The sequence below is a fragment of the Saccopteryx bilineata genome, chromosome 3, assembly GCF_036850765.1.
Source record: "Saccopteryx bilineata isolate mSacBil1 chromosome 3, mSacBil1_pri_phased_curated, whole genome shotgun sequence".
Classification (NCBI taxonomy): Eukaryota; Metazoa; Chordata; class Mammalia; order Chiroptera; family Emballonuridae; genus Saccopteryx; species Saccopteryx bilineata.
In genome coordinates this window covers 282,248,640-282,266,064 of record NC_089492.1, presented here as the reverse complement: position 1 = coordinate 282,266,064, position 17,425 = coordinate 282,248,640, and the positions used below count along the sequence as shown (strand labels likewise).

Sequence of the window (17,425 nt, the reverse complement as noted above, 5' to 3'; positions counted from 1 at the left end):
CTTTCTCCAGGTCCCACAGTTTCTGTGCTGCTCAAATCAGAACACTTATCTTTTGAGTAATCTTGATATTTCCATGGGTCTCTCTCCCGGGCAGACTGGGGACTCTGCGAGGGCACCAGCTGGGCTCTCTTCCTCCCTACTCTTCTCTCGCACCAAGCACCATTCACCGATTCCATCATCAAATATGTGGGGGCACCCTGCGAGTCAGGTCTGGGGAACCAGGAGCCACGAAACAGGTCTGACTTTGCCCTCATGGAACTGGCCACTGGGCACCAGGTGGGTGTCAAAAAGACAGTTGTCACATCATGTGAGCCATAGCTGCAAAAAAGTCAAAAGCGTACAAAGAAAACACGGCCAGGGTCAGGGGCACCTTTAAGCTGGGTGATGGGAGGATCCTCTCTGAGGCTGTGACCCAGGAGTTGAAAGGTAGGAAGAAGCTGGTGGGCTGTGCCCAGGGTGTGGAGAAGCTCTCCAGGCGGTGGTGGCACACTGTTGGCCCTGGAGAGCGCTTAGGTTCATTAACTCTGAAACCCATCAGCATAGAAGAGGGCTCTGGGGCTGGGTACCAGGTTCGAGACCTGCCTCTACCACTTTCTATGCTTCACGGCTTTGGGGCAAGCCCTTCTCTTCTCTATGCCTCCTCGTAGGGTGACCAAATAAAATGTCATCCAAATAGGGACAGAGCATGAAAGGGGACGCTATTACTAATTATACAGAATAATAGACCTAAACTGGGTCCTGGGCAAATGGGCTGTGTGCACAGTCCCGCGACCCATGGGGTGGATGTAATCATTCCGGTTCACGGAGTTCTTGAAGACAGGAATGGGGAGGAGGGAACTTGGGCTGCTCAGGGAACAAGCCAGACAGACGGACACATCTCTGAGCGTGGTCCCTGGCCTGCTGGCTCCGTGTGCTGACAGGGGGGCGTGGGGAGGTGGGGCTGGTTTTCCCCAAACCAGCTGGCAGCAGCGATGGTTCTGGAGGTTTCTTGGAAGGTGGAGAATTTGAGCCGGGCCTGGAAGGGTGAGTATAGTTTCTACAGGGAGAAGTAAGGGGGGGGGGACGGGAGGGCTCAGACGGAAAAGTGAGGACGGGTTTTGGGGGCCTGGATGGAAAAGATTGCAATGAGGGGTGTGGAGTTTGAGGGCAGTGGGCGGCAGAGCTGTGTCCTGAGGATCTGGGGGTATAACTATGCCCAGATGCTGGGATTGGTCTGCCTGGCCCCTGAGGCCTGGTCCCTGGGGGGAGGACCCCTCCACCCAGCAGGAGATCTGGTCATGAGCTGCTTGGTTCTGCCAGACCAATGTGGAAAGTGCATCCGTCGGTCCAGGCTGCCAAGGCTGCAGGGGAATGTGATGAGGCTGCTGAAACAGGGCCCAGGCCCGGAGGGAGAGGGGCCCCCACCCCAGCAGGGCAGTACACGCCACAGCTTCCCAGAAACCTGGTCTGGTTCTGCCGACAGGGACTGGTTGACAAGGTTTGGATTGGAAAGCCAGACCCCGAGGGGCTGGAGCAGGGCCTGCTGCCTGGGGCTGCCTGGGTAGAGGGTGTCAGGGTGGGGAGCAGGCAGAGAGGCGGTGGGGGCAGGGGCCTCTCATGCCAGCCAGGATGGACTTCCTCCAGCGATCCATGTCACAGAGCGATGACCTGAGACCCAGAGACACCAAGGGTCCCACAGCAGAGTCAACAGGAGATGTCTGATGAAGCCTGTCTCCCTCTTCCAGCCCAAGCATCTTCCTGCTGCCCTGCTTCCTAAGAACCCCCAGGATTCCCAGGTGTCACAGCTGCAAGCAGTGGGACAAGAGAGCCCTTGTCTCACATTCCCCTGTCACCTCCTCACTGTGGGATCTTGGTCTGATACCAGAACCACATGTAGTTAGCCTTAGTGTCACTGTCTGTAAAAATGAGGATAAATCCATGCCTTGCAGGGTCATTGTGATCCTTCAATAAGACGCTGTGGGTGTTGGGCTTGGCACGCTGACTGGCACATAGTAGGTGTTCAGTCCTGGCCAGTTCTCAGGAGCTGGGCATTTGTGTAGCACATAACCCCACACCACCGACAGCTTGGGATACTCAGTGATCTGGTTTCATACGACCTCACTGGGCCTCCAGGTCCCAAAAGTCTGGCCCTTGTGCCCCTCATTCATTTGTTTATGAAGGGCCTACTGGGTGTAAGGCACTGTTCTGGGGAGAGGACAATGGCGAGATGAAGCCTAGCAGGGGCGAGGGCACAGAGCCGAGCTGTGAACTCAAGCACTGCACGCATGCGTCCATTCAACCTCTGCTCCAGCGGCACCTGCCGCGTGCCAGGCCTTATCCTCCGCCCTGGGCCACAGCTAGAAGTGGGGCAGGGGCAGAGATCTGGCCCATTCCTCTAGGGCAGTGGTAGTCAACCTGGTCCCTACCACCCACTAGTGGGCATTCCAGCTTTCATGGTGGGCGGTAGCGGAGCAACCAAAGTATAAATAAAAAAAATAGATTTAACTATAAATTGTTTTATAACTATAACTTTAAGTTGTTTTATAAAGATTTATTCTGCCAAACTTAGCGAAAATCCGACACAAAGTACTTGGTAAGTAATTATTATCATATGCTTTAACTTGCTGTAACTCTGCTTTATAAATTTTATAAAGTAAAGTTACTTCCCTACTTTATAAATCACCATTACTGTGGAACCGGTGGGCGGTTAGAAAATTTTACTACTAACAGAGATACAAAAAATGGGCAGTAGGTATAAAAAGGTTGACTACCCCTGCTCTAGGGTTTGTTGATTAAATGGGAAATCCAAGACCGATGCCTGGTGATATGGCTTTAACTCGCCACTCAGACCAGGAGCAGTGGAGAAAGAGGGCGACTCCCCACCAGGCACCCTCATGACTGCGGCCTTTGCCTCCTTCAGGCTTTTGCTGGTGCATCAAAGGGTTGCCAAGGCCCAGGAAGGGCTGTGGGTTACAAAGCCATTTCCCTCCTGGGATGACCGAGGTCACAGAGGAAGGTTCTTAGGGTGGGAAAGGGAGCAGGGCTGGTGTCCTCTGCTGCTCATGACATGAAGCCAGGGGCGAGTGTGGCTTTGGAGCTGCAGTATGTCTTGTCCTGGTCAAATGGGGGGGGGGCTTTATCCATAGGGGTCTGGAGTATGGAAGGCAGGGACAGGATCTTCTGGGGTCACTTCTCTCTCCACCTGGTAGAGTCCTACTTGAACTTGACCTCAGCTTGGATGGCTCTTCTTCCTACAGTAAGCCTGCCTGAACTGTCCAGGCTAAATTGGTGTTCGCCTCTGGTTCCTCTAACATGCAGCTCCTGCCGCTCTTAGCCTGGGTCCTGTTGTATTGCCACTGCTGCCCCCACCCACCTGAGGGCAGGCTCTGGGATGGCAGAGAGGCCCTTCCTCATCTCTGTGGCCCCGTTGTCCCACCTGGCACAGAGCAGGAGACGTCCACTGAGGGGAAGAGTCCAGCAGCATACCTGCTTCCTTCCTCTCCTCCCTCCTCCCCTATGGGGGTGCCTGGGTCACGGGACACTGTGGTATTTGGAGACCTTGGGCAGGTTACTTGGCCTCAGTTTCCCCAGAACCAGTGCTTCTCAGACTGTATCTACAGAGCTGTCCACAACAGAGAGGAATGTCCTATCTTGGCCGTTGAGAGTAGCAGGTGGAAGACCATTTTATCGGGGGCTCTGTGGCATGGACCAAGGCCATCTGGGCTCGACTCCGGTCCCTGCTGTGCATAAGCAGGTGGCTCTGGCAAGTCACTTAACCTCTAGGGGCCTCGGTGTTCAAATTTGTAAACTGGTAATAATGACCCACCTTGAAGGGGCGTTGGAAGGATTCAGTAAGTAAACGCAGGCAAAGCACTTAGAGCCGTGGGTGGCGCCCAGTAAACCCTATCTGCATAAGTGTTTGCTGATACCTGATCTTATATTCAAGCAACATATTTCTGCTGCTCTGGGTTTGTTTGTTTGGTGTTTCATGTTCACTTGGTTACTGTGGTGTTGGCCAGGTTTCTCCAACGTGGGAAAAAATATTTTTTTTACCCCTTTCTACGCTTTCTTTCTTTCTTTGGAAGGGTATCGCTAGGTCCAGTCCACACTTGAAGCGGTGGGGGACTAAGCTCCGCCTGCTGGAGGGGGGACTCTACATGGATTGTTTGGAAGGGAGATTTTTCTGGTTCCCCCAGTTGTTTATTTCTTCGATCATTATGACAGTATGGACTCGTGGACATTTATTTTCTACTTCGGGTTATAATCTAGTTCTAGGCTATTTGTTGTTCAATCTGGTCTAGGTTTGGCCATTTGGGGCCGCTTTCCGGTGGGCTCCTGTGTCTGACACCCACCCCTCTGTTTATTTGGTGAGCATTCCCTTCCTCTCTAGAACAACAAGAAGCTCCAGGCTCACTTTGTGCTTTCCCTGCCTCAGCCCTGGAGCCCGTCATTTCTCTAAGGAGCCCTGGCTCCTTTTATTAGAGAGTGGTGTTTAGGAACCAAAATCTGGGGGCTGGATGTGCTTATTGCTACCAGGGTGTCACTGCTTCGAGGCTCTCTAGGGGACTGTTTCCCCTCTTGGCAATTATAGGGCCTCTTTAGAAACTCCAGACAGCTACCTTCCCCCCAGCCTTTGAACACGGACCCCACAGGCCCGTGCAATCTCATGTGACCTAGGAGGGCACTTGTCTATCAGGGCTCTGAGGGAGAGAGCACGTGAAGTCGCCTCCCCCCATGCTGAGCCACTTCCTGTATCCACTCCTGCTCACTGGTGGGGCCACTGGGTGGCTGAGTTGCTTGGGGAACGGGACTCAGGCCTGGCCTCAGGTGCCCCTGCAGCCCAGATCGCCGTGGGATTGCAGGCTTGCTTCCTGCTGAAATGACAGCTTTGTCAATGGTGGTGGCAGTAGCTATAGCTCAGTAACAGAGACACAACCTCACACAGGGCAGGCCATGCACATGTTAGGTCCCAGGGAGGCCTGACTCAGCCACACACCCAGCATGCCCAGGTGGCCCAGCGCTAATGGGAGGAAGGCCTGGTGAACTGACCCCTGTATTCCCAACCCGTCCTGCATGACAGTGCACAACCCGCTGATGCCCAGGGGGCCAGGACCAAGCGCTGGTCCTCATGGAGGCACCTCTCCTGCATGGCAGGACATCATGGCAGAGTCTCAGGCCGGCCTTGGGACCTCAAGGCAAGCTGAGGGTGGGCCCTCTCATTTTTGCCAGAATGTCCCATCTCCCCACAGGCTGCGAGCCAGGAGGCCTGTAACTTGGGCCTGTCTTTCCCAGTGACTACTGTCCAGGGCACAGTAATCATGACTTACCTGTGTAGAATCTTCAGTGGCTCCCCACTGCCCTCAGCTTAAAAGCCCTGCTCCCAGATTGGCCTCGCAAGGCTCTGCGAGCTCTTCGGCTCCCACATTCCGCCCTAATAATACCAGATCGCTCTGGCTCCCCTTGCGCAATCACGTGGTTTCACGCCTCCGTGGTTTACTCTGCCTGCATTTCCCTCTTCCACGGCTTCCTTGTTGTCCCTGAGATCTGGGACCACCTCCCACAGGAAGCCTTTCTCCTGTGCCCCAGATCATGTCTGCTTACCTGGTCTTGTCCCTGTTCGCCTGTGTGCCATGCCTTTCTAAGGTGCGGATGACCTTTGGCATTTAGGACAGCAGCCTGGTATCGTAGAGAAGCCTCAGGGTTTGAAATCGGGACTCTGGCTTCTCTCAAGACCCCCACTCCTTTCCACTAGGTGACTTAAAGCAAGTCACGCTACACATCTCTTGAGCCTTAGTCTCCTCGTCTGTGAGAAAAGTATATACAATTGGGATTTCTGGCCCTGCTCTCCATTTTGCCCTGTCTCCAAACTGCTTATGTGGCTGTGGGCAAGCCTATTGGGTCCTATTGCTGGACCCAGCCTCAGTTTTCCCCTTCTGTAAAATGGGGCCACCCATAAAACGTAAGAGTGCTGAGGCTCCAACAAGCCAAAACTTGTGAAAATCTTTTGTAAACCACATAGCAACACGGACCGTCGGAGAGAGTATTTCAACAGCTCCATGGAGACGTGTAGGAGGGAAGCCTATGGCTGGTCTCACCATCCTCCCGCCTCCCAGCCCTCTAAAAGCCTGGAGATCAAAGGTGACAGAGGCCTGCTGGCATGGAGGCCGGGCCTGGCCGGGCCTGCTCCCTGGCTCCCTGCCTGCCTCCCACCCGCCCCCTCTCCCAGGGTTACATGACATGTGTGCCTTGCGAAAGAAGCTGTTTAAACACTCAGGGTGAGGGTGAGCCTTCCCCACCCCACTTTCAACACAGAAGGCCTCTCTACCCCCTCCCCTCCCTCTCCCACTCCCCCTCCCAAACTCAAACACAGGACCAGTTTGATCCATCTGCAACTTTATTCCAGAGCAGAAATAAGTCATTTCCTAACAATAAATATAAAAAAATAATAATAAATTAAGGTTCGAAAAAAAAATTTCCAACAAAACAAAATCATTAACACTGACCAAGTAATGGACGTTGTCCAGAGGCGGAGATGGATGGACCAGCCCCCAGCCTGGGAATGTCTGACACAGGCCAGCCTCTGCCCCAAGCCCTAGCCAGGCCCCCTGTCACACACACATTCTCTCCACAAAGTACAAAATATATAGTATTTAAAAAACCTCAACACAACCAAGCATCCTGCGAGGGCCCTGGGGAAACAACAGTTTGGCCCATGGGGCATGAGGACAGGGCCTAGGGTCTGTAGAAGGCACTGGAGGGTGGGGAACTACTTCCGGTCTCACCCAGCTGAGTCTGCTGTCTGTCCTCTTCTTGTGAGTGGGTGGGGCTTGAGGTACCCTGTTTCCGTGGTGACGGGGTAACCCCCCCCCCTCTGCCTCCTGAGACAGTGAAAGGGAGGTCAGTTTGGAAATGTCCCACATACGAAGACCTCAGCAGGGCTCCCACCCCAGGATGCTGGGACCATTATGGTGCCTGCTAAGTGCTTGGCTGGCTATTATTTGTGGGCAAAGAAGCCCCCCGGCCTGGGATCCCTGAGCATCTCCTCAGTTCAGGCCAAGGTGTCGTCCAAGAGCCACCCCCCTGGCTGAGGCCTTGGGGAGGTGTTTCAATAAGACACAACTAGAAATAAATAAGGTTCCTAGTGGCCAGGCACGGAGCTGGCAGGAAGGCCACTGTTTCTTCAAGTATTCTTGGCCGAGCGAGGAGCGAGGTCCTGTCAGAGCTCAGATGGGAATCCCCACTGTGTTCACCTGGTCCTTGAGTCCCAGCAGGCTATAGGCGATGCGCTTCTGGTGGCCAGGCAGCCGCACCCCGATCTTCTTGATGTCACTGAGGGTGGGAGCGAGAGAGGGAGGGTGAGGGGCTGTTGTGGGAGAGGTGGGCAGGGAGGCCGAGGTGGGGAGAAGAGGAGGGGTCCTTGGGGACCTAAGGAGCTCCAGTTAGGCAGAGGCCTGACAGGAGAGTCTATGTCCTGAAAGCTTGCTAACGTTGACAAAGTTAAGAAAATGATAGAAGTGCCAACTCCGTGAGCACTTTGTTTTTCTTTAAATCAAATCTGCAGGATTATCTGTGAAGTTGGTGTTCTCACGTTCATTTTGCAGAATGGAAAACTGAGGTTCAGAGAAGTCAAGTGACTTGCCCAGAGTCACACAGCTAGGAGGTGGAATTGCTGGGAACTAAACCAGCTGTGAACATTGCATTCCCTCCCCTTACCTTGGGTCTGTTGCCAATGTCCCTTGGCAGCCCTGACACCATCACCAGGGGCAGGTACCCTCTAAGACTGTTGCTCAAAGATCTCTTCCCGGCCCTCACCTACTTCGCCCCCCACTCTCCTCCAGGTTCCCACCGCTGCTAACTGAACAATGACTCAGAAAATACTTGCTGAGGGACCATCAAGGTTAAAGCTCAGTTGTAAAAGGGGATAGTTGTACCCAACCGGAGGGTGGGAGACCCCAGAAACCAGTGGCAGAGGGGGAAGGAGGTGTGGGTACCAGATAGACAGGTGCGCCCAGGAGCCCACAGCCCCGCCCTGCGCCCCCTTCCGTGCCCCTCCATCCCCTCGTAAAACCACTTCTGCTCCAAGAGCCCTGGAGCAGGACGGTTATTGCTCACGCTGGGAGTTTTCTCCTTCGTTGTCCTCACCCACCAGCCCAAACCCATGAAAACACCCAGGTTTTTATGGGCCGTCTCCTGGTTGTAAATGGAGCTAATTATATGGTGCAAGCTCCTATTTGCAATTCTGGAGACATGACTTTCCCACCGGCTCTGGGAGCCCTTGGAGGGATGCTGAGCAGGGAGGGCAGACCCAGGTGGGTGGGGAGGGGACCTCCAGGAGGGGCTGGCGGCTCCCACTGCAGCAGGAAGGCCAGGAGTCAGACATCTGGGAGGACTTCCTAACCCTCGCTGCAGTGCGCCTGCCCCTGAAGGTCTCGTAGTGTGGCTCGCAGAGAAGCATTTGCACCACGGGGGAAAGAGGTGGGATCCTGGGCCCCCCTCCAGACTCCCTGGCCTTAGAGTTCTGAAGGTGGGGCAGGGAGTCTGCATTGTATCAGCTCCCAAAGACTGTGATGCACGGTTTTAAGAGCCAGTGGGTGATGTGAGCTTCGGAGGGCAATGGCTGAGACCTGGTTCCCTGGGCCCATCCTCTCATCTGCATGCCCTCCCAAGGTCTAGCATAGGCCTGGTACACAGTGGGTCCTCAAGGAGTGTCTGCTGAATAAATGAAGAAATACTGAGCCGCTGCCCGGGCCTCCTGGGGCCTGTTTCCCAGACTGGTGTGGATTATGTGACAGGGTGGGAGCTCAGGTTGCTTTCGAGGCCCATCTAGGAGCCAAAAGTCCAGGGCTGGGAAGCCGGAGGACTCTAGTCTTAGACTCCATCAAAGCCTTGGCTGGCTCTTACCTGTCTTCAGGCCTCAATTTCTTTCTATGTGAAGTGGGAGGCTTTGGTCAGATGTTCTTGAGCTGCCTGCCCCCGCCCCCCACCCCCAAGATGCCCCTGCCTCATTTCCCAAGCACAGAGACACCATCGGCTCTGTTTTCCCCTCGGGGGTCCGGGGCGGTCACTGCCATCAACTCCCACCACGGTGTGGAGACACATGGCTGAGCCACCTTTTTCCTGAGCACTTGCAATGCCAGGCCTGGCCCTGGGAGATTCAAAGGCCACATGTTCCTGGGAAGCACCTACCATGTGCACAAGGAGAGGAGAGCAAGAAATGGCTTCACATGTCCGATCATTCATTCACTCAGCAAACATGCCATCAGCACCAAGCCTATGATGAGGCCATGTGGAGACCCTGAGGTCTGTCAGCCTGTGTCTCCCACCCCCTCACAGGACGCTATAGGCAGCAGCAGCCTCAGACACGGGACAGGGCCTTTTGTGAGACTGAACATTTTTCCAGGGTACAAAACTACCACTTCCGTTAGCTCCATTTAGAACCAATAGTCTCACCGGAAACTCGGGGACTTCAAAATAACAACATTATGAATGCTCAAGCTGAGAAGAAGCAGCCACTGTAGGACCACAGGGAACATGCAGCCAGCCCCTTGGGACGGGTCTAGGAAGCAGGGAGTCCCAAAGGCGGGGGAGAGGACCTTGCGGCTTAAGCCCAGACCCCATCAAGAAAGCCAAATTCTCCCGAGACCAGCTCAGAGCTGCTCACTGGGACCCACAGCCTGTTTAGACATAGCCTTCAAGTTGAAGAAATGCTTTGAGATCCCCATTTATCTCACTTATTTGAAATGAAAAAGGAGGCAGTGGTGATGTGAGTCATGCAGACCCCAGCTCCGAGCACCAACGGGTTGGTGGGAGGAGGAGGGAGCGTGAAATGACTTCCTGCCTTTATCTAGGCCTTTTCAAAACACAGCGCACACACATGCGCGCGCACACACACACACACACACACACACACACACACACAGAGCCTCCATCCATCCAAGATAGCCCTGTCCCTGCTCGTGGGAAAGGAATTGGCCGAGGAGCACCCCGGGCTATTTCGGGAAGCCTTTGAGAACATGTGTTTCCTATAAGCACTTCTCTTGCTCTTGGTACTGCTCACCCAGAAGGGAAGCTGGGCTGTCCTTGGTGGGAGCCCCTGGAGGGGCCAAGGGGGCTGTTCCCGGTTCCTAGGGAAAAAGAGGGGGGCCCAGAACCCGGGCATTTGCCCATGGACTGCAGGTAGAAAGCAAGGGTATAGAGGGTTGAGCAGCCACTGTGCACCAGGACTGCCATCTGAATTGTACCCATGCAACCCCCACATTTGGGAAATGAAACCAGGACTCAATGATGGAACCTAATTTGGTCAAGGTCACCTGTCAGGAAGTGGCAAATGTGGGCCTTAGACCCAGCTGTGACTGCAGAGGCCAAGCTTAGGGCCCTGCAGCTGGGTCCTGTCTCCTGTCCCAGACATCCTGGGATCTGTCTCCTCTCTCCACTTCCACTTCTCTGTCTCTCCCTCTGGTCAGCTCTGTCCTTGCCTGACTCTCATCCCTAGCTGTCCCTTGGGATGGGCCATCGTGGGCCTGATCTGAGAAACCGTGATTAGTAGTTGGGACGCCCCGCTGGGGGGGTTTCTGAGGCCCTGGAACATGTTCACGCACAGGCCCAGATCCCAGAACTTCTGTGACCCAGAACAGTGGGAGCCAGGGTCATCCCCTCCACTTGGTTCCCAAAACCTCCCAGCCCCAGGGCCCATTCCCACCATGGCCTTGGACCCTATACAAGTAAGGCTATTGGGACATAACACTATTTTTAGAGGCATAAAAGGCTAAGAGGATAATGTCTTCTCCCTCCCGGGATGGGAAGAGGTGTCTCTGCCAAGGGCATGCTGGGAAAGGTTCCTGCTGCTGGAGCTAGGAGGAGAGATGAGCTCCCATAGGACAGTCTGACAAGGGGCAGAACCGAGGGCTGGGCAAGGGGTAACTGGCTCTTCTTGCCAGGCTGGACCACAGGGCTGACAGTCTACCATGTGGGGAGAGGAACCTGTGCCCTTTCTCCTGGGCATCAGCCAGGATTGGCCAAGGGCTCTAACCATTGCTCTCTGGCATCCTGGAGAGGAATGCTGCCCCTAACTGGCTGTGTGACCTCAGGTAAGCTATATAACCTCTGAGCCTCAGTTTCCCCACTTGTGAAATGGGGGAGTAACAATAGCATCTATTCAAAAGGCAAACAGGAAACTTAGTCAGCCATGTCTGTGAAGGGAAGTCATTCTTTCCCCAGCTTCTTCAGCTTCTTGGTTATAAATTGTGTGGCCTGCAGTAAGCCACGTAATCTCTGAGCCTCAGTTTCTCCAATGATGACCTCCATGGTCCCTGAGCTCTGGACCCTGACTGACGGGAGCCTGGGTCACTGCACTTCTCTGCACCTGCTCCTTACCTATCCAGTGAGAACACGGCCAGCCCTCACCTGCAGAATCAGCATGAGGACACGTTCAAGGTGCTCACGCACAGAGCCGGCATGGAGCCCACCCTCGATAAATGCTACTGTTATTATGACAATTCCTATTACTTTCCCACTGTGGAAAAAAGATGCTAGAAGAGGAAGGAGCCAAGTAGAACTACTGGCTGCTGGCTTGGTTCTGCCTTTCCTGCAAAGCCGTCTCCCCCTAAATGAGAAGGAGAGAAAGAGAAAAGAGAAGAGGGCAGAGAGTAGAGCAGATGGGTGGTGGAACCAGGGGGGTGGGAGGGGCACGGGCAGAACCCAACTCACTCGTTGGTCATCTGCACCACCTTCTCGATGGCGGTGTAGCCGGCCGCCAGGAAGTGCTCCGTGTACTGCTGCATCTTGATGGACTCGAGCCACTCGGACACCGTGCGGAAGGGCACCCCCTCCGAGCCACTGGTGCTGGGCAGCCGGATGGACACCCTGCAGTGCAAACCACCAAGCCTCGGGTCAAGCGTTGCAAGCACCCAGCCCTCTCTGGGCTCTGAGCCTACAGCTCCCTAACCTGGGCAATTCAGCTAGCTGCCCCGGGCCTCAGCTTCCTTACCTGGGCAACATGAAAGCCAAATCAGGTAGGTTACTGCTGCCCTCTGTACCCTGACTGACAAGACCACCACCAAGAACCACAAAACAGCAAAATGTTAGCAGAGAGATTCAGGTTCCTAGAGTCAGAGTCTCAGCCCAGCCTCTTGCAGCTGATAAGAGACTTAATCTCCCTGTCTCAGTTCCTCATCACAAAAGGAGGATGATTACAGGACCCCTGCAGGTTGTTTAAATGAGTTAAACCATGGAAGGGCTGGGCACAGTGCCCAGCACACTTACCGTTATGTGTTGATGGCTTTTATTAGTGTTACCCGCGCCAGCCCCTGCGCCTGCCCAGTCTAAGTAAAGCCCGTGCGTAACTTCTGAGCCCACTAGCCCCGGCTGGCCCCTGCACCAAAGTGGCTCGGGTAAAACTGGTGGCCGCCACTGTAATACTGGAGAGCATGGGACTCACCGGGGGTCAAAGTCAGCCAGGGTCTTGAGGGACTCGGGAGCTCGGATGAGCTTGTCCAGGATGCTGACAATGTCGGCGAACTTAGGGCGGCGGGCCCGCTCCTGCTGCCAGCACTGCATCATGAGCTGGTAGATGGCGGAGGGGCAGTCCATGGGCGTGGGCAGCCGGAAGCCGTCATTGATCGCTTTCATCACCTGGTGGGGGGCAGGGAAGGCCAGGATGGTCAGGGTGCCTTCACAGCCCCCCAACCCATGCAGGTCCTCTGGGGAGCGCCAGTACATGGAGGTGGGCAGAGGAGGGGAGGGGGGCCCAGAAACAGACAGGATGGGCCTCCTTTCTGGAGCCAACACACCACCTTCAGAGACATATGAGGAGCAGGTGCTATGGGACTGTCCCCAGAATGCCGTGGAGGAAGGGACTCCCAGCCCTGGTCCCTCACAGGGCTCCCCAGGCAGCAGCTGTGCTATGCGCCCTGCAGCCAGCCTCCCTCTGGTCTCTGGACATCTGCCCCCTTCGGCTGGAGCACTCTTCACCTCCCTATGTTCGCCTGGCTACCTTACTGTGTTTTGTCTCAACAAAGACACAATCTCCTCTGGGAAGCCTTCCAGACCTCCAGGCCGGGTGAGGCACCAGCCATATGCACACACATGCATGCATCCACAGGTGTCCACACACATGAATGGACATGCATGCATGCACCCACAGATACACACACAAATATGCACACATGTGCACACACACACCACTAACTGGTTTCCTTGTCCTTCCATTGACCATAGACAGAGACTGGGTCTGGAACCCAGCACAAGGTCTGGCACATAGTAGGCCCTCAATAAACATTTACTGAATGAACCCAGGAATGGTCTATACCAGATGATGACTGGCTCCTCAAACCCTTCTCTGCCTAGCCCTTAGGGTTTGGGAATGAGTAAAGAGTTGAAGTTCAGGCCCAGGGCAGGTCTGGGCAGGACGAAGGGGCTTACCTCATGGTTTGACAGCTCCCAGTAGGGCCGCTCGCCATATGTCATCACCTCCCACATGACAATGCCGTAACTCCACACGTCACTGGCCGAGGTGAACTTGCGGTAGGAAATAGCCTCTGGGGCTGTCCAGCGAATGGGGATCTTGCCGCCCTACAGGGGACCATGGCCCGGTCACCACTGTCCCCTCTGAGCAGCCGCAGGATTACTGCAGCCAGACCAGACTTGGCAGTCAGGGTCTGTCCTCTGTGCTCCCTTACAGAGGTTCTTCCTTCCCAAGGGCCACATCCCAGCTGCGCAGGGGGTGCGAGAACCCCACATCAGGGCAAAGGCTGCTTCATCTTGAAGCCCCCCCCCCCGGTGGTGACAGCTCCTGTGGCACTCACACTGGTGGTGTAGGTGGCCTCAGGATCGTCCTCCAGCACGCGGGACAAGCCGAAGTCAGACACCTTGCAGACCAGGTTGCTGTTGACGAGGATGTTGCGGGCGGCCAGGTCGCGGTGGACATAGTTCATGTTGGCCAGGTACTTCATGCCAGCCGCGATGCCCCGTAGCATGCCCACCAGCTGCAGCACGCAGAACTCGCCATCCTTCTCCTGCCAAAGCACAGGCCTCAGCCACCAGCTGAGCCCGAGCCCAGCAGGGCACCCCCACGCTGGCTGCTGTGGGTCCCGGCCCACCCCCAGCCCACATCCTTACCCGAAGGAATTTGTCCAGGGCCCCATTCTCCATGTATTCGGTGATGATCATCATGGGCTTGTCTATGGGGGGTGGGGCATGGGTGTAAGGGGATGGCACAGATGGGGCGTGGGCACAGCCGTGGGTGGCGGGCACGGCTATGGACAGAGCCCTTGTTTCCTGGCTCTAGTGGGCAGCCCTTCTCCACCCCCCTGTGGGTCAGGTCCTCAAGGGTTCCCTACCCCCACCTCTAGGGACAAGACTCACATTTGGAGACGACGCCCTCCAGGCGGATGATGTTGTGGTGGCTGAACTGGCCCATGATGCTGGCCTCGCTGAGGAAGTCCACCCGCTGCTTCTCCGTGTAGCCGGCTTTCAGCGTCTTGATGGCCACAGGGACCTCCTTCTTCCCCGACGCCTTCAGCGTCCCCTTGTACACCTCCCCAAACTCTCCTGCAAGCGGGCAAGGTGAGAGGAGCACCCCAGTTAGCCCGGGCCATGAACACCCAACCCGTACCAGGCCCCCCAGCAGGCGCGCCAAGCTCACCGGCTCCAATCACTTTCTGCCGCGTGACACAGGACGGGTGGATCTCAGTGGTAAACTTGAGCACGGCCTGGTTGGGGTCCTCGTATGTGTGAGGGTCTACATACATCTTGAGGGGCTTCAGTTGCTCTGGAAGGGGGAACAGGGGCTGGGTCACAGACAGGTCAGGGAGCGTCCCTGGGAAGGGTTGCCCTGAAGGAGGAAGGGGCAGCTACATGACCAGGGGCCAGGAGACTGGGACCAGGCCGTGCGGCATGAAGCTTCCGGATGAGCCCCTCTGAGCTGCCCTGGGAAGTCCTGGGAGTGCCCTGGCTGCCGGCCGGCCCCATTCCCGCCGCAGAGCTCGGGAGGCCCTGTGGGGACAGCGGGGATGGACACGGAGGGGCTGCATCTCACCTGACTTGGAGAAATAAACGTCCTCCGAGGACTGGCGGGTCCGCAGGCTCTTCCTCCTGAGAGTCCCCCCAGAACAAACACACAGGGAGGTCAGCGGCCTGCTCCGGCCAGCAGCCTCCTGACCCTGCTCTGGGCCTGGGTGGAGACTGAGTGTGCTCAGCACCCTGCTCCGTTGGCAGAGGGCACGGGGAAGGCTGGGGCGGGGCAGAGAGGAAGTGAGCAAGCAGGCTCTCTCCTTGGGACTGGTGCCCTGTCAAGAGCCAAAATGAGGGCTTTCCTCCTTAGGGCTCCCTGCGGCTTCCTGTCTACGTGTCCAGACGCAGGACACAAGGGTAATAACAAGAGCAAAGATCATGACCGCCACGTCCCAAGCCCCCACAGCGTGCCAGGCACTGTGCTGAGCACTGGGTAGCTCGTTGCATCTTCATCTGCTCCAGAGGCAGGGACTAAATCACTATCAGTCTGTTTTCCAGAGAGGAAACTGAGCTCCCCACCCCTCTGTTTCCCACCTAGGCCCAACAAACCTGTGGTGGATGAAGAAGCCGATACCCGCCAGCACCAGGAGCAAGACCACACCGACAGCCACGCCGCCAACCAACGCCATGTTGGCAGATCCTTCCACAGCTGTTGGGGAGACCAACTGATGACAAAGGAGCCCCCCCCCCGACTCCATTCCCCCTGCTGCACCCAGGGCACTTTTGGGACCCAAGAATGTGCTGAGTGGTTTTTTTTATTATTATTTATTCATTTTAGAGAGGAGAGAGAGGGAGAGGGAGGGAGGGAGGGAGAGAGAGAGAGAGAGAGAGAGAGAGAGAGAGGAGAGACACAGGGGGGAGGAGCTGGAAGCATCAACTCCCATATGTGCCTTGACCAGGCAAGCCCAGGGTTTCGAACCGGCGACCTCAGCATTTCCAGGTCGATGCTTTATCCACTGCGCCACCACAGGTCAGGCGTGCTGGGTGTTTTTTAATTGTGATGGTTCATAAGGATCTTTATTCCCCATGTCACAGATGGGCAATAAAAGGCCTTCCCCTGGCGGCCTGACCTGTGGTGGTGCAGTGGGATAAAGCATCGACCTGGAAATGCTGAGGTCCCCGGTTCAAAACCCTGGCTTGCCTGGTCAAGGCACATATGGGAGTTGATGCTTCCAGATCCTCCCCCCTTCTCTCTCTCTGTCTCTCCTCTCTCTCTCTCCCTCTCCTCTCTAAAATGAATAAATTAAAAAAAACATTAAAAAAAAAAAAAAAGGCCTTCCCCTGTGAATACAGTAGGTATTTCCAGGTATGTGGGACTCTCTCCACGATGCAGGATTTCAACGGGGTCTGCAATGCCAGAGCCCATGCCCTTCTTGTCACAATCCTGCCCCGAATAGATGTCCCTGGGCCTCCTCCCCTAGCTCTCAATGCAGCCCTATCTGCAGGCTGGCAGCCCACACAGGGCTGTCCTAGAAGCAGGCTGGCCAGGAAAGAGGATTTCTAAGTGTTCCGATCCATTTCCTTCTTGTGGGTTGTCCCAGCTGTTCCATGTCAAGGGTTTGGCCTGGCTCATGCCCTGGTCCCCAACTTACACAGCGTCTGGAACTCGAGCACCTTGCTGCCGGCACCCTGGCCCTCCTGGGTCAGCGCCTGCACTTGGACCAGGTAGGTGGTGTCCGGAGCCAGGTCATCCAGGGTCACAGAGAAGTCCTCAGTGCGGCGCACATTGTAGCTGTTGGAGTCCCCCTGTGGGTGGCCAGCGGGTGCAGAGGCAGACAATGTGGGCAGGCAGGGGCATCAGCTCTGCCCGCCAGAGACCACCCCAGCTTAGCTCACCTATGCTGGCAAACTCAATGCTCTCCTTACAGAGGAGGAAAGCGAGGCTCAAAGAAGTCAAGTGACTCACTCAAGGTCACAGCCAGCAAATGCATGACCCGGGGCTCAAACCCAGGTCTGCTTGATCCTTAAGACCTGGCTTTTCCCCACCCCACCCCCAACAATCTCGTCTGGGAATTCCAGAACACTGTGTCTTTTCTCTCACAAATCTCTACTCTGCTGGCCTGGGAAAGGTGTCCCAGGAAGAACCCAGACCTCAGTTTCCCCATCTGCAGAGCGGAGCTTCTTCAGACGGCCGTGTCATGCGGTGAGCATTTACGTGACCAGCCGGGGCCTGCCCCTCTGTTAGTTACCTTCTTGCGGTAGGTGACCTCGTACTTCCACACGCGGCTCTGCTGCGGCAGGGGGATGCTCCAGGACACGCTCAGCGAGGTAGCGCTGCGGCCCTCCAGTTTTACCTTGGGGGGCTCTGGGCAGAACAGTGGGTGAGGGAGGGGTGTGAAGAGCTGCCCAGGGCAGGGGCTGAGTACCCCCAAACCTAGCCTCATCCACAGCCCAAGCTCTTTAATTTTTTAAAATTAATTAATTTATTTATTCTTTT

At 55.7% G+C, this 17,425-nt stretch overlaps 1 protein-coding gene across 1 annotated transcript in view; it reads right to left on the bottom strand.

Annotated features, from left to right (window-relative positions):
- Positions 1-6,361: 6,361 nt before the first annotated feature.
- EPHA2 (EPH receptor A2) overlaps positions 6,362-17,425 on the bottom strand; it is a 28,318-nt gene continuing 17,254 nt past the window's right edge. Inside the window, exons 6-17 of the mRNA XM_066270346.1 lie at positions 17,178-17,293; positions 16,581-16,734; positions 15,538-15,637; positions 15,014-15,069; positions 14,621-14,746; positions 14,341-14,526; positions 14,095-14,156; positions 13,782-13,991; positions 13,399-13,548; positions 12,416-12,609; positions 11,686-11,841; positions 6,362-7,308 (exon numbers count right to left, since the gene is read on the bottom strand). Coding sequence (XP_066126443.1) covers positions 7,203-7,308; positions 11,686-11,841; positions 12,416-12,609; positions 13,399-13,548; positions 13,782-13,991; positions 14,095-14,156; positions 14,341-14,526; positions 14,621-14,746; positions 15,014-15,069; positions 15,538-15,637; positions 16,581-16,734; positions 17,178-17,293 — 1,616 coding nt within the window. The 3' untranslated portion in view covers positions 6,362-7,202. The remainder of the gene's footprint in view (positions 7,309-11,685; positions 11,842-12,415; positions 12,610-13,398; positions 13,549-13,781; positions 13,992-14,094; positions 14,157-14,340; positions 14,527-14,620; positions 14,747-15,013; positions 15,070-15,537; positions 15,638-16,580; positions 16,735-17,177; positions 17,294-17,425) is intronic.